The sequence below is a fragment of the Sarcophilus harrisii genome, chromosome 4 (genome assembly GCF_902635505.1).
Source record: "Sarcophilus harrisii chromosome 4, mSarHar1.11, whole genome shotgun sequence".
Taxonomy (NCBI): domain Eukaryota; kingdom Metazoa; phylum Chordata; class Mammalia; order Dasyuromorphia; family Dasyuridae; genus Sarcophilus; species Sarcophilus harrisii.
In genome coordinates, this window is record NC_045429.1 from 323,653,484 (window position 1) to 323,670,291 (window position 16,808).

General features: G+C 41.9%; 1 protein-coding gene across 2 annotated transcripts in view; it reads right to left on the reverse strand.

Moving 5' to 3' along the window:
- LOC100932537 (angiotensin-converting enzyme) overlaps positions 1-11,810 on the reverse strand; it is a 41,495-nt gene extending 29,685 nt beyond the window's left edge. The window contains exons 1-11 of one of the 2 annotated variants that reach the window (XM_023502502.2): positions 11,368-11,797; positions 9,351-9,518; positions 9,127-9,220; positions 7,805-7,948; positions 5,577-5,768; positions 5,063-5,160; positions 4,188-4,360; positions 3,072-3,295; positions 2,379-2,523; positions 926-1,024; positions 527-649 (exon numbers count right to left, since the gene is read on the reverse strand). In XM_023502502.2, coding sequence (XP_023358270.1) covers positions 527-649; positions 926-1,024; positions 2,379-2,523; positions 3,072-3,295; positions 4,188-4,360; positions 5,063-5,160; positions 5,577-5,768; positions 7,805-7,948; positions 9,127-9,220; positions 9,351-9,518; positions 11,368-11,625 — 1,718 coding nt within the window. In that variant the 5' untranslated portion in view covers positions 11,626-11,797. Of the gene's footprint in view, positions 1-526; positions 650-925; positions 1,025-2,378; positions 2,524-3,071; positions 3,296-4,187; positions 4,361-5,062; positions 5,161-5,576; positions 5,769-7,804; positions 7,949-9,126; positions 9,221-9,350; positions 9,519-11,367 lie in introns of both variants that reach the window. The other variant, XM_012548472.3, reaches the window with a different exon arrangement.
- Positions 11,811-16,808: the final 4,998 nt, after the last annotated feature.

Genomic DNA, 16,808 nt, shown 5'->3' on the forward strand with positions numbered 1-16,808 from the left:
TGTGTAAATCAGACCATGAGAACCATGGAAATCCATGGGCTTTTTAATTTAAGGGATGAAAAAAATCGGGAATGGTAAATTAACCATTAGCTGTGCGGCAATAGCTGCATGTTCAGGTAGTACAGGGGATCCTAGAATCAGGACAATCTGAGTCCAAATCTGACCTTACTAGTTGTGTGAACCTGGGAAAGTCACAATTTCTTTTTGTCATAGTTTCCTCAATTGTAAAATGGAAATAATAATAATAGGCAGTTACCTCACAGGAATGCTATGAGAAGCAAATGAGATAGCATTTGTAAGCCAAGTGTCTGGCACCCAGAAAGCACTATATAAATGCTTAGGCTCTTCCCTTCTCCTTCCCCCTACACTGGGGAGAATCCAATCTAATTGCAGATTTAATGGTAGAGAAGTGGACTCCCCATGTATATAATCTGCCATTCCCCTTTCCCCCTGTATAGAAGTACCATGTATCCACTTTATTCTCCCTCTTCCTTTTCAAGACTCCCTGCTTTCCCCCAAAGCCTACCTGAGTTTGTCACCAGCCTTTTGAGATTGGTAGATGTCACAGTAGTGCAGGGGCCCGCTGTAGCCCGCCTCAGCACACAGAGCTTTGTGGAACTGGAACTGCAGGACAAAGCTCACAAAATACCTGTGGATACATTTGTTAGCATCTCTAGAAATGCTCAAGCTCTCCTTCTGCTTCCTATTTGTTACAGGTTAAGATGGCAGGTTTCAGGGGTTACCCAGAAGAGTGGAAGAAGAACATGGATCTTTCCTTCTTCCCTTAAATTCTGGGACCAGTCCCTTTTCTCTGTAACATCCCAGATCTTAGTCCTGAGATGAATTCAATGGGGACTCAATTGCCGAGAAAACACTGTAGAGATAGGAAGGGTGATAGGGAGAGAATGGAACAATATTACTGTACCTGATGTATGGTGTTACAGCCGGGACATGATACTTTGCTCCAGCGTCAAAGTGGGTTTCATTCCGGGTTATGGGAGGGCAGATGCCCTGGTATCTAGTCCTAGAAGAGAAAAAAGAGTGACCAATCACCCAGAAACACAGGAGTTTAAGCATAGGTTTAGATACAGGCAGTCTGATTACTTACTATAAGGCACTTAGGTGGTTCCACAGTGCACAGAGCACTGGTCCTGTATTCAGGAGGACCTGATTTCAAATGTTACCTTGGATACTCGCTAGCTGTGTGACCCTGAGCAAGTCATTTTACTTCTGTCTGCCTCAGTTTCCTCAACTGTAAAATGAGGATAGTTATAGTACTTCCCCTTCAGGGTTGTTATAAAGACCCAATGAGATATCTATGAAGCACTGGATAAACCACAAAGGATATCTATGATAAATATTGCTATTATTATTAGTTTGGATTTTGTAGGGAAAAGACCAGGTCGCTGATGCAGTGTGGTAATAACACTCCTACATTTGAAGTAAGATGTCAGAGTCACCTGAATTTGAATCCCAGTTCTAATACTTTATAATGTGACCAAGGGCCAGTTATTTGAATTCTCTGAGCTATATTTTCCCCTTCTGTAAAATGGGGATACTGCTGACAAACTAGCTACCCACTTCACAGTGCTAATGTGACAAAAGAGCTTTGTAAACCTAAATTGTAGGATTTTGAGATGGAAAAGGTAACCAGAACCAACCCTTTCATTATATAAATGGATTAACTATCATGGAGGATAGGGATCAGGTTACTAACACAAATAACAGATTTTTATACACTGTGTCCCAGTCTTAATACTGTGTTCGCTTTTAATAGTGTTTACCTTTCTTAAGCTTAGGTAGCTTCAAATGGCACTAAGACTTTTGCGACAGCATGTAAAAACTTTACAAGTCTTCCAACTACTTTATCTAAATTATTTCCTTTGAACCACACGATTACCCTAACTTACAAAGTTAATCTGTTTCACAGATGAAGAAATTTGAGATTCAGAGAAAGGTAGTGATTTTTTTGTCCAGGCCATATCTGGGGAACATAGGTGGAATTTTAATCCAGGGATGTCTGATTTCATGTCCAGTAATTAATATACTATGCCAACAAACTCAAAAATTAAAGGTTTTGTGGTAGAGGGACAGGGAGGAAGAGGTATGGTGGGAAGGGCAGCAACTGGGGCAAATTGGTGTTTTTTTTTTTTTTTTTCATGAGGCAATTAGAATTAACTGACTTGCCCACAGCTAGGAAGTGTTAAATGTCTGAGATCAGATTTGAACTCAGGTCCTTCTGACTTCAAGGTTGGTGCTCTACCCACTGCGCCAACTAGCTGCCCCACAAATTGGTGTTTTCTTGGTTATCCAGAGTGCTTTTTCCAAGGAGGAAGCAAACAAAAATGAAGGGTCACTTTTCCTAGATGTTTGCTTACCGAAGGTACCACCAATCAGAGTTGTACTGAGATGGAGTTGTGACCCCACTAAAGACCCTCCAACGCCACTGGTCCACCAGGTAACCAAAGGGCAAGAAGGCAATCTTTTCTAGTGCCATCTTCAACAGGTAGTTGATGTCATTTTCTGAAAGATAGTTGTAGGACAAGTGAGGCTAAGAAGGAAGGAAAGGACAGTATTTATCCTGGAGATTTGGCTTCAGGATTTGGGAAGAGGAGTAATTTAAGTTCAAGATGAAAAAGAAGAGTGGAGAGAAAGGATCATAGCATTTACAACTGGAAGAGAGGGATTTTAAAGACCATTTAACTAAATTGTTACAATTTATAAGGAACAAAAGAAAAAAATCAGAGAGATTAACTGAATTACCCAAAGTACATAGGTGGTAAATGGCAGAGCTAGTCTTCAGATTTCAAATTACTGTGCCCCATCTAGGACATTTTCCAATCCTAACCCCACCTCCGGCTGTACTCTGTGATCACTGCTCTTCCGTTTCCCTATTTTCTCGCCCAGCTCTCTCTGAGATTTCCTTTTTCTCCCAAAGCCTCTGAGACTAGTAATAGCATGAAAATAAAGATTCAGGGGTGGAGGTAGAGTAGATAGGGCAGGAAGAACAGCCATCAGGACTAAGGATGAAGGGGAAGTGGAGAGCTCTGGGCATCCCTCTTATCTCATACCATTGTCATTGATAACTTTGTCCAACAGGCCGATTTTGTTTAGATGAGTAGGTGTGGAGACTGATAAGGCTAGCACATCCCCGATGGCTTCGTGGAAACCAGGGTTGGCACCTGCTCGCAGGGAAACAGGCTGATTTTTGTACTGAAGGTAATACTGTATGTGGCCCATCTCATGATGTACAGTGGACAGCTGGTCCATGGTCACTCTTGTGCACTGCTTAATCCTAGGTCAGGAGAAGGAAGATGAGGTGGCATGGACTAAGCAGACAGAGCCTACTTAGGATGGAACTGGACAACAAAGCTGAGAAGGGAAGACCATGCAAGCCACCAGTGAAAGGAAAATTAAGTGAAATATTCCTCTAGTCCAGGGATTCTTAACCTGGGATCCAGAGGCCTTCAACGAGTTTATGGTTAGATTTTAAAAGGCCCATAATTTTTTTTTAACTATTATGAGATATATTTTAACATATATAACATATATTGGATTGCTTGCCATCTAGGGGAGGGAGTAGGAGGAAGGAGGGGAAAATCTGAAACACAAGGCTACGCAAGGGTCAATATTGAAAAATTATCTGTGCATATGTTTTGAAAATAAAAAGCTTTAAAAATAAAAACTATCATGAGAACTTTATGTCAGTACAATTGGTTTTTTTTTTTTGGCAATTCTATGAAAATTTTTGAATGTATTTAAAAATATTCTGAAAAGGGGAAGTCCATTAACTTCATCAAATTAACAGAGGGGTCCATGCATAAAAAACAGTTCAAAATTCTTCCTTTATTCCCTGTATGGGAAGTAGTAATAGCATGAAAATAAAGGGGCAGGGATTGGCTATCAGAACTTCGGATGAAGAGGGAGTGGAGAGCTCTGGTCATCTTTTTTATCCCACACCATTGTCATTAGTAACATGGTCTAGCAGACTTATTTTGTTTCAATGAGCCCTGGGAACAATGTTCCCAGGAGTGTGTTAGGGGGCTTCCCAGGGATCCCCTGAATAGCCCTAATATCCTGGCTAATGGTAATCTCAGCACGTGGGGTAACTAGCTAACATCTGATGAATCTTCTTACTCCTCCCAAAGGCCAAAAAATCCCTCCATTCCCTGTAGGACGAAGTGTACCTAAAATCTTTCCTGTTGTAGAAGTCCCAGGCAGAGGCATGGCATACCACCTCTCGTTTATCATTCGGCTTCTCCAGCATGGACTTGGCCCAGAACTCTGGAGGCATAGGCAGTAGCCCCAGGGACGTAAAGAATTCTTCGGCAACGTGGAACATGTGTGTGGCGTTCCAGCCCTGGGGGAGGCAGAGGGAAGAGTGGTGGTAGTGAGAGAGCAACGTGGGGCAGGGTCAGTTGCAGCATCCCTAGCCTAGAAACAGGATCTCCTCTCTCTCCATCCTTTTCTCTATCTCCCTTCAGATCACTCCCATAATAAAGCTGAATCTCCCCCAGCCAAGAGACAGCCTAGGAAGTGTCAGTAATGCCCCTGTCTGAAGCAAAGAACAGGACAGGGCTTGATTCTATGATTTGCCTCCCCATTCAAAAGGATGAATTATTTACTGGACAAAAAAATAGACAAAAGGGGAAGTAGTCACTGATAACAAGGGATTTCTTCTGTCCTCAAATGGGATGGAGAAGAAGGTTGGGGGTGGCATGCTCACCAAAAGCAGAAGGCCACTAGCCTATTAACCCTAGGGTTTACCAAGACTGGAATCTTTCCCATATTATACTAAGATATTTTTCCTTAGATCTTCAATTAAGGGAGAACCTTCCATCCTTCCTGTTCTTCTGTGTTCTTGATTAACTCCCTTTCTTTTCCCTTACCCCTCACCCCCATGCTTGTCCTTCTGTCCATTTCTGAGTTCACTCTTGCTCATCTTTCTCTGTCCCTGCCACCCACCATGACCATGGAGCTTTCAGTGGAAATACTGTCCCAGGTCGTTCAGTTTGGATCAGCCAGAGGATAATCATCCTCCACCTCTTAGAAGTATATCTACCTTCTGCACCATGGTGTTGGTGACATCGAGATTGGGCTTGTTCGGGAAAGGAACCACCAGGTCATAGATGTTTTCCCAACTCTGTGCCCACATGTTTCCTGCAGAAGCAAGCAGAGAAGATAACATCCAGTTACCTCCATTGCCAAGGTCAGGCAACATCACCTATGATCAGCCAGTATCATGAGGGTCCAAGTCAGAGGCTCAGTACAAGAATGTAACCGAACTGGAATGTTGGCAATGGAAGGAAGAGAATCTGGGGATTAATCTCATCTTCTTGTGAATATTCTAGGCTTCTCAGACCTGGCAGGGGATTAGCCTGTGTTTTGGTAGAAAATGCTAGTTTCTTTTCTGAATAGGGTAGGGTCTTCCCTCAACACCCTGAAGACACTATCAGAAGGCTAAGGTCTGCAGGACACCCACCAACAACTACTGTCCCTACCCCTGACATCCTATCTATGTCATTCTGCACTCCCCCTCCAGCCATATGGAAGATAGGACAGTGGTTGGTTCTTACCCAGAAGATGAGCAGGAATGGGGCCACGGAGATTGATGTACTTGTCTCCATAGCGGCGGTGCAAGCCACGGCGTACAAAAGCATGGAGATTCAGGTAGAGTGGCTCCAGCTGTTGGTACAGTCGTTCTAGGTCTTCCGTGAATGTGGGTGAATTATACCAAGAACGCCAGTATTCTCCTGTATCCTTAAAGCCTGCCAAGGAAATGCTTCCAGTCCAAGGGTCCTCTCGTACCCAGGTGATACATAAATAATCCCCCTTAGAAGATTCACAGTTCAAGGTAAGGATGAGAGGATGAGAAGGAAAAAAAAATGGCCCAAGGCTGGAAGCATGAGGAAATGGAATCTTACCAGGTTGGTTCAGGTATCATTGCTCTTGAGAAAAGCCAAATTTTCTGTAGGCAGAGGGAAGATATTCTGACCTAGCAAGTGATATTGGGATTTGTAGTTCTGGGAGGAAACAGTACCATCTCCTTCCCTAGAAGAGTTTGGGAATCTGGACTGAATTAAGAGTTTTTGGCTTCCATACAGGAAAGTAGGGAGGGAAAAAAGAGGGAAGAGATTTATATATCTATATATTTATATTTATATCTCTATATTTACATTTATATATTTATTTCTCTATATTATCTATATAAATAATATGTATGTTACTTATATATCTATATCTATAGTTATGTCTATATATCTGTAAAGCATTTATATAGTCACCACTATGTTTCAAGTCCTGTGCTACCTCATTTGAGGGAGACAATGAGATGACAGAATCTTAATGGCAGTGGTACAGGAGAAAGGCGCTAATCAAGCCAGGGCGGCCAACATCATCATCTATCAGGGGCAGACAGAACAGAAGTAATCAGAGTGTGGGATTCATCTAATTGTTAGTAAATCTAAGTCAGGGTGAGTTACCTTTTCCTTTTTATTCTCTTTTCATTTTTTCCATACTAAAGGACAGATTCCTGAATCCAGAGTTTTCTGTTCTTTTCCATTTATTTGTTGATTTAAAAAATACTTTTAAACAGACTTCCTCTAGATAAGGATGGAGTTGATTTTAATTGCTCCTAATTTCTATTATGGCTGTGATTGTAGATTCCGAGTGCAAATGAGAAGGATGCCAGTGGCTAGCTTGAATACACAGAATACAAAGATCTACATTTTTGGGGAAAAATTATAAATTTTATAGACTATATAGTATGAAAAAATCTTATAATAAGGAAGAGATCCCTATGGAAGATAAAAGAGTATAGAGACAGGAGAATAGCATTTTAGGGCTGAAAAGAATCTTGGGTTAAAACAATTATTTCTTTGTAGGCAGGTCAAATCATTTAAAATGTGAATGCTTTAAAATATGGGTGTCAAATGAAATAGAATCTGAAGCTGCTGATCCATATATAAGGATCTCCGTGGATGCATACTGATTTAGTTTCTAAAATGTAATGTTATCTATGTTTTGTTGTATTTTCTATTTTATTAACTATTTCCCAATTACATTTTAATTTTCCACAGGGATCAGGGTTTGACTCCTCTGCCATAGATTATTTACAGTTTCTGCTGCAAAGGGAGGAGGGGGATGATGAACAAAGGGGAGGTTCTATTTCTGAGCTGGTTTGGTAGAATGAGATAAGCATGATCTGGGAGGATCATTTCTTTACAGTTGTAAGGACAGAAAGATTTCTTCATTCAAACTCTACTAGTTACAAAGAAAAAGAATTAAAATTAGACAGGAAATTGAGAAATATCTTCTTTAGGTATCATAGCATTTAAGAGTTTTTATTTCTGGGGCAGCTAATTGGTGCAGTAGATGGAACACCAGCCCTAGAATCAGGAGGACATAAGCTGAAGTCCCAGACTTGATGCTTATTATTAGCTGTGTGACCCTGGACAAATAACCTAACCCTGATTGCCTTACTGGAAAAATTTTTTTTCATTTTACCACAAGAATATGGATTATGTTACCTAATTGTTTTTGTATGTATCCCTATCTATAGTGTAAACTCCATGGGGCAAAGTTTGCATCTTTCCCCATTCTCTAGTGCTTCAGTCACCTCAGTGATATGCTGAGGGAAAGACACTGATCCTAACAGAAGGTGGGTGAGGGTGGTGAGGAACAAAAAATAATTCTACAAGATTACCAGAAGGTCAGAGTGAATTCTGAGGGTTGAAGACAAGACTGAAGGAAAGGAAAGGACAGGCGTGAAATAGCTTGGGAAAGATGAAAAGGACAAACTCACCATCCATCTTGGAAGCCTCATTGCTGAGATTGACATAAGATTGATATTCAGGTTTCAGAGGAATCCCTACAGCATTGTGCCAGCCCTCCCAGGCAAACAGCAGCTTACTGTAGCTCCTTGATGAGGCCATGATTTCTGTAAGCTCTGAAACATAGACAAATGAGGTGGTACAGGATGCTCCAATATAAGTGCTCAGAGCATGTGTCAATCCCAGATTGGGCAATGGGACTGACACCTCTTCTAGCCTCCATAAGTATTCACTATGACATATTCAAAATTCCCAACTACAAGTGGTGCTATATTGGTGCTGTACAAATCAGGCTACAAAGACTTGGTCCCTACCCTTGGGGGAACTTATTTTTGCTCTGGGACAGACAACAGAGACATAGAGTTGTACAGATATACAGAAAGTCCCCCCCCCCACCACCACCACATGAGACAGACTTAAAACCTATTGGAATCGCTCCAACACTTGGCAAGGCAAAATGGGGATGAAGGCTTCATAGCTTGGTGGATAGAGATGTGGATTCAGATCAAGAAAACCTGGGTTCAAATCATGCCTCTAACAAATATTATCTGTACAAACTCTGACAAAATTAACCTACTTCTCAGCAGGCAACTCTGAGACCCTAAATTGACAATCTTCATGGCAAAACTTTCTTCACAGGGAGTTCTCTCTACATTAATGAAATCACAGGTCAAGACCAAAAAAGGGGGAGGAAGGGAAAAGGGGAGGATTTTGTTTGCATTCTCTACATTGGGAAGTTCTATGTAACCTATAAGGTTTCATGAAAATGATTTATTATAAATTTAGAAATTAGATTGAAAATATATAGCAAGTAGGATACAAAAGGGGTGAATAACTGTTGGGGTGGAAATCATTGGAAGGAAAAGGTTAATCAAGATCAGATAAATAAGTAAATCAAGGGGACAAATCTATTGGAATGATTCAAATGAGGGGAATTTGAGGAGCCTGGAGAGCTTGTAAAGAAAATAGGAATGTATCCATTGTGATGGATCTGGGGAAAAGCAGGAGAAAGGGGAGAGGAAATACAATGGGGTGGGAATATGGATGAGTTAGTTTGTCTGAAACTATCTGAAAAGGGGTAAACCAGTACTACCCTCGCCAACACCTCCCTGGCCCATAAACCCAGGGAAGCACTGGAGATGGGCTCGCTTTGTTTGTTTCTTCCCTTTAGGGGCATACACATTACCCATTACCCCTCCGTTCTCACACAGAGAAAGTAGCCCCATGGGAATTGTCTTCCTGTTGGATTTGCCAAGACTAAAGCTATGGGGGAAGGGGACAGAGGAACAGGTACCTGGTTCCAAGGCCCAGCAGGTGGCAGTCTTGTTGGGAAAGCAGACCTTGGCTGAAGAATATATGCTGGTCATTTTGCTCAGCAAGGTATTGTACTGGTAAGGATGGGGGAAGGGAGGTGATAAGTCAGTCTAGTAATCCTTCCCCCTCCCATCAGGAGATACATACAGACCCACAAGGCTCCCCTCCTTCCCCCCTCAATCTTTTCACTCTACCTTCACTTACCTTCTGACGCTGCTCTAGGGGCAGATTGGCGGAGCCCAAGATCCGAATAGAATTTATGACCTTTTGAAGCAGGGGGTCAGTGAAGTTCTTCCAGATGGGGTCAAACAACTTCTTGGCTTTCAGACCCCATGCCTCAGTGAATTCTTGAGAAAATAGGTCTGCTTCCTCCTGTAGTGGATGGAAGGGTCAACTTGTGGAGGATTGAGGTAGAATTCAATAATAGGGAAGGATTGACATTTATAGAGAAATAATAATAAAAAAAGAACCACCTAATTGAACTACCTAATGTCACAATTAAGGAAACTGAAAGCAGGGGGAAAGGTGGGAAAAAGGATATGCAATGAGAACTTTTCATCTAGTAGAAATTGTCAGATTTTCTCGTCTATCACTTTAGGAGAGAAATGGATTAAGACATCCCAGAAATTCTGGATTTGAACAGAAAGTATACTAATTCCTTTGGTCTGAGAAGGATTTAAGGTTGGAAGGGATCTTGGAGACCATCTAGTCCAACACTCTCATTTTACAGATAGGCAATTGAGACTCAAAAATTTTAAAACTGCCATCCTTGGGGAGCTTATGGAGACATAAAGAACATTTGAACCCGGGACTTTATGATACTGATGTGGGAAGGATTCCAATCTTTAATTCCCAACCCCCCCTAGTTAATGTAAATTACCCGTTGACTCACAAATCCTGGTCCCTTTGAATTCCAATAGAAGATCCGGACCTGTCCCAGCCCCATCCCAGCCCCATCCGGATCTGAGCCAACTTTGGGGCTACACCCAAAAGCCCCTCGAGCTAAGTCTCCTACTATAAGATGGCCACCCCTCTTTGCAGAGATTCCAAACATGCCAGCCATGTGAGGACCCTCTGTCCACTGGACCCTCTGTCCAGTGCCCTCCTTATCTCTACCTTCACCTATCTCCTACTTCTAAACTCAATAATAAACCTCTTTTATCAATCTAGCTCTCGGGCTAATAAATGCTTTTACTGGGGACTCGTGCCGCTACTAGACCTCATTTACCACCGTATCCTTGCACCGAATCTAAGAGGGTTGGTTACAGGGGAGCTTTGCTTGACTTCCTGTACCCCAAACCTGCCACTAAACCTTAACTAAACTCTAATTTCATTTAGGTACCCCAAATCTAGACCTCAACAATACCAAACCCAATACTTTGTACATCACAGAGGAAAAAAGAAAGAAAGAATACAGACAGGTGAGAGAGACAGAGAGACAGAGACAAGAAGAAGAAGAAGAAGAAGAAGAAGAAGAAGAAGAAGAAGAAGAAGAAGAAGAAGAAGAAGAAGAAGAAGAAGAAGAAGAAGAAGAAGAAGAAGAAGAAGAAGAAGAAGAAGAAGAAGAAAGAAGAAGAAGAAGAAGAAAGAAGAAGAAGAAGAAAGAAGAAGAAGAAGAAAGAAGAAGAAGAAGAAGAAAGAAGAAAAAAAGAAAGAAGAAGAAGAAAGAGGAGGAGGAGAAGGAAGAAGAGGACAATCGGAGAAGAGAGAAAGATCGAGAAGTGACAGAAGGATACTTAAGGAAAGCTTAGTGAACGCCACTGGGAAGAGCTTAGAGGGAGGGCCTGTTATCCTGTTCTCTCTCGGGATATCTGACTACCTTAAGTTCCTCCTCTCCCGCCCCCAGCTCGCTAGCCTTGCCGGCTTCTATCTGCTGGACGCCGCTAATTCCCGGTCAAGTTGCTGAGGAGGGCAGGGGCCACTTTGGGAGGAGACAGCGTAGCTGGCCGTCGCACCCTGAAGACAGCGGTCCACCCGCAGCCTGGGTGGGAAATGCCCGGCCGAGACATAGCCTGGAGCTCACAAGTGCCCGAGTGTGCCACAGAGCAGATACAACCGAGTCTCCTCTCCTGAGGCAGGGATCCCGGGCCCATAGAAGGTGCTGTGTGCGGGCCAGAGATTGGCGGCTAGGACCTTCCTCCCACCTCCCCCCCACCCCCCAAAGTGGTTCCCCGAAAAACCTCCCCAAGCTGCTCCACCGCCTGCCCCAAGTAATCCTCACCTGCAGCTTTGCGTTCTCTTTGCTGATGTTGACGTTGTAATTCCAGCTAGCTAAGGTGCTCTGGTACAGGACGGTCTCCGCTGTAGAGTTGTAGCTCTTGGCGAAGTCTGCAGCCCCTTTCTCATCTGCGGGAAAGTCCCCGGGCAGCAGCTCGTTGGGCAGGGCCTGGGCGGGCGGCAGAAGCAGTCCGGCCAGCATCAGCAGCGAGACGACTTGCCGCACGAGCGGCCCGGGGCAGCCCCGGGATGGGAAGACCATGGTCCGAGCTGCGCTGAGCCGCTGCGCTGTGCTGGACGCGCACTGGGGCTGCCGCCTCTCGCCTCTCTCCCCGGGCGGATTATAAAGCCAGCCGACGCTGGCGCTCGGCACACCCCCACCTCTGCGCCTGGCTGCTCTTCCTACCCAGCTCCAAAGTCCCACTCTGCTTCGAATTGATTTGGGAAGAGGAGGAGAGGGCGGGATGAGGGGCTCGACAGAGGCCTGACCTCTTTCCTGCCCCGCCCCTCCATAGGACCAAGGGCAAGGAGAGAGAGGGAGGCGGGATCAAAGGAGGGGCGGGAATCGCTAGGTAAAATTAGAGTGTAGATCAGACACAGGCTCACGAAGGCATTCTTCTTTCAGCCCGTTTGACTACCTAGACTTCTCTATCTTGGGGGCAGAGGTAGCAGGGAATGGGGGTCAGGGAGAAGAAGGAATCTGAAGAGGGGAGAAAAGCAACGCGCAATGAGAGATACTGAGCGTCCTGCAGGTGCCTTCTCTCTCTACTTGCCCTAACTATTGGATTCCAGGAGTACCAATCCTTCCAGGACCAGCTCAGGTCCAGTTTCCTTCAGGAAGCCTCTTGGAGTTTAGGTTGGGATTGTGTTGGGTATTACAAGCGCTTCAGTTGAGTATTTTAGATCTTGATAACATCTATCTAAAGGATGTACTTTAGGAAACTGAGGCCTGAAAAGGAAAGTGATTTGGTCCAAGATTATAGAAGGAGTAATCCTGGAATTCTAGCCCAGATCTTCTTTCCAATCCAATGCATTTTCTATTATGCCTGTCTTAATTTATGCTCCATTTATTTGAATGTATTGTCTATAGAGGGTGGTGTGAACAAGAAGTGTGGGGAAGAAGGTGAATCTGGACCTTCGATTTCATGAGGTAGATAATCCTCCTTGAAGAAATTAACCCTACCAATGTAGAACAGTAACTGCTCTGAAATTTATAAATTTAAAAGCTGCCTGGGATATCAAGAGATTAAGTGACTTGGCCAAGATCATATGGCTGGTGGCAGGAGTAGAAGGATTTGACTTCCCAACTCTAAGGCAGGCCCTCTATCCATTATGACTGGCAATCTCTGTCTTCTGTTTATATATTTATATTTTCTAAATTAAAAATCAAGACACATAGTCTTCACAAAGGAATTTTCGTTTTACAAAATCTCCTTTAAAGCTTCCTTTCTTGAAATGGGAAATCCACAAAGCTTCTCTCTTCCCTTCCCCCCCCTCCCCACTTCCACATATAAACTTTTTAGGGGCAGGAATCTTGTTTTGCTTTATTTTTGTCTTTCCCCTATTCCCTATCACAGTGATATAGTAAATACTTAATGATTGTTGAATAGCAACCTCAATCCAGATTTTTGAGGAATTTAGACCCACTAAGTCTTTTCTTCTCTTTGACTTCCCTCTTGCTTCCTGCCCCCAAAGTTTCCTACCATTGGCTGAGATCCAGAGGGATTAGAAGCAGGGAACTGCCCCCTAGATATTGATCACTTATTGGTCTCTTCTGCTCTACCTTCTCAAACTTTCTAGGTACATTTATTACTGCGAGGTTTAGAGATCTGGAAGCTGGGAATGGGCTTCAGGCACTGTAGGGAGAAAACATTTGTAGGGGTTGAAGCAAGCCACAAAGGCAGCTGAAATGCCAAGGTTCAACTTTGCTAGGCAACAAAGGTAGGATTCAGAGGGCTATTTCTGATACATTGTAAAGAAATATTTGGGGAAAAAATAGCCAACTTCATTAATAATCAAAGAAAAGCTAATGGAAAATTGTGAAGTACTATCTCATATCTATCATGTTGTTAAAAAAAAAGAAATAAAATTATAGCAGGATGTGATGTAATAGGTATAACTAACATATGGGTTGTTAATAGCATAGTGAACTAGTTAAATCTTTCCAGAGGAACATTTGGCAATGTGTAACAAAAGTCATAAAGTGACTGTGCCCTTTGAACCTGTAGGAATATTTTACAAGGGAGGACAAATAATTTAAAAAGATCTGCCTGCTTATTTGTATCAGAGAAACACTGGAAGTTAGCTAACTGCCCAGTAGTTCATAGAATCTAGAACGACAAAGGACTCTCAAGAAGGTGAAAAGCTCAGTATTTTATCGCATCAATGTAATGGCTTAAGAATGACAAATACCTGGACTATAGAGAAATGGGGAAAGACATAGAAAATCATGCAAAATAGAAAAAAGACAGGAGGAAAAGTAAAGCATGAACATAGAAGACAACTCCAGGAAAAAAAGTATCAACGTGCATACCTAAATTAGCGATCTGAATGGAATTTAAAGATGATTGTTTCCAAGAATTACTTGCCCTTCATAACATATTTCCAGACCTATTTCATAGGACTCCCCTTCATACACTTTACATTCTAGCCAAACTGGCTCATTTGCAATTTATCCCAAATATGACATTCTATCTCGAATCTCTGTCACCTTGCAGAGGGTGTGCCCCATATCTGAAAAGTACTTCCTCTTCTCTTCCTCTAGAATGCTAGCATCCTTCAACACTCAGTTCTAATGCTACTTCCTATCCAAGATTTATTTTGAATCCCTCCCCAGTTGTTAATTTCCTCTGCTCCCTACTCCCTTTTCTAGTATTTCTCCTTGGATATAGTTCAGCTAGGCTCTTTGGACTTACTCCTCTCCTAATTGCTAGTGCTAATTCTCCCTGGAATCCATAGTTAACTCTTCTGCTCTGTCTAGAGTTATTCTCTTTGAAGGATATTCATTCTTTGATCATTTTATCTGCCTGTCTCTAGAGGTCTTTCTGTCTCCTATTGGTCAAGTGGCTCCTCTGTAAGATACTTTGCTAGATACAAAGGGGGAGAGATGAGTCTCTTCCCTGCCACTGCTACCCTCTGGCAGAAGGTTAGAAACTTTACTCCATAAAGCTGCTTCTTGCCTTAAACTATTTCTCAGAGTTGGCAAGGTTGATTTTTAAAATCATTCAGACATGACCAATCTTTGGACAGCCAATAGAAAGTTGCTATCTTTGCACTTCATTTAATACATTAACACCTCATCTCTTTCCTTGATTTCTGTTATTATGTCAACTGGTCTGGGAAAATCATTTGATCTGTGACCAATTCTCCAACCTTATAACAATAGAATGAAGCCAAATCATGAAGGACTTTAAATTTCAATCAGCGGAGATCGAATTTTATTCTAGAGGCAACAAGGAACCACTAGCCATTTTGTCTGAAAAAGACCTGGGGGTTTTAGTGGATTACAAATATGAGTCAGTACTATGATGTGGTAGCTCAAAAAGCTAATGTGATCTTGAGCTGCATTGAGAGGTAAGCTTTCAGGAATAAGGAGCAAAGAGTCTTTCTATAATCTTCCTGGGTGTGAGCATAACTGAAGTATTATGTTCAGTATATGCCACAGTATAAGAAAGATCTTTTCAATTTCCTTCATTTTGTCTTTTGCCATCAGATTATAGGCAGTTAGGAGGCATAATAAATAGAGAACTAGGCCTGAAATAAGGAAGACTCATCTTCCAGAATTCAAATTTGGCCTCAGACATTTATTTGCTGTGTGACACTAGCCAAATCATTTAACTGTTTGTCTCAGTTTCCTCATCTTTAAAATGAGCCAGAGAAGCAAGTGACAAAGCACTCCAGTATTTCTTTTTTATTTTATTTTATCTTTTTTAAAATTAAAGTTTTTTATTTACAAAACATATGCATGGGTAATTTTTCAACATTGACCCTTGCAAAACCTTCTGTTCCAAATTTTCCCTCCTTCCCCTCACCTCCTCCCCTAGATGGCAAGTAGTCCAGTACATGTTAAATATGTTAAAACATATGTTAAATTCAATATATGTATACACAGTTCTACAGTTATCTTGCTGCACAAGAAAAATTGGATCAAGAAAAAAAAAATGCAAGGAAACAACAACAGAAAGAGTGAAAATGCTGTGTTGTGGTCCATATTCAGGTCCCACAATCCTCTCTCTGGGTGTGAGTGGCTCTCTTCATCACTGAACAATTGGAACACACTCCAGTATTTCTTATAAGAAAACCCCAAATGGAATCACAAAGAGTTAGAAGTGATTGAAATAACTGAACATCAAATTAGATGGTAAACTCCTTTAGAGCAGGGGTTGTATATGTGTGTTATATTTTTATTCCCAGCACGAGGCATAATAAGTGCTTAGTAAATATTTATTAAATGATTAAAAAGATGGAAAATGTCCAAAACAGGATAGCTATTATGATGAAAAGCCTTGAGTCTATTCACATAAGAATCAAGTGTTGTTTTTACTTGTGTTGTGGACTTGAAATCAGGAAGATATGAGAATCAATAGAAAGAAATGAGGAATATCCAGTAAATGGGCCAGGGAAAAGGGAAGTATGAGGTTATAAGATCTGATCATGAGATCCCAGTGACCCTTGGAAAATCTGACGAGGAAAGGAACTTCATTTTGGCTGTTTTGACCTTCATGCATGAAGGACATGAATTCTAAGGGAAGGGGATAGGGCTGCTAGAAGCAGAGATCAAACTTAATATGAGCTCCCAGGAAGGGAAGGAGGGGAGGAGAAGGTAGGATGTGCTTCAGCTCAACCAAATCAAGAATAAATATCTTAAGAATAGGAATGTAAGGACATTACTGAAATAAAGTTTATTATAATGGGTATTAACAATATTATTGTCATTACATTAACAATTTTGTCACCAATATAAGCAGAATAATAGTTCTCACCCTTAAGGAGCATGCATTATAATGTAAAATTATATGTTAGATGTAAGGTATAAGAATGCACAAGTAGGTGGTACAGTGAATAGAGCTTGGGGCCTGGAGTTAGGAAGATTTGAGTTCAAATGTTATCTCAGATACTTGCTAGCTATGTAACTGTTCAAGTCACAATCTCTGCTTCTGTTTTCTCATCTATAAATAGAGGGATCATATGAGCAGGTTGATTTCAGAAAAGCCTGGAAAGACCTACATGAACTGAGTGAACAGTAACAGGAGAACATTGTGAATGGGACAAGTGATGATTTCTCAGAGACTGTAAAGTCAAGTAGAGTAGATCCCAGATCTAAATTTCAGGAAGTCATTTGATCCCTATTGTTATAGGGCAGAAAGCATTGTTATACATTGGTCAATAACCCCCTTCCATGTTCCTGAAGAAGTTAATCCATCCAGTGGATTTAAAAATCAACAG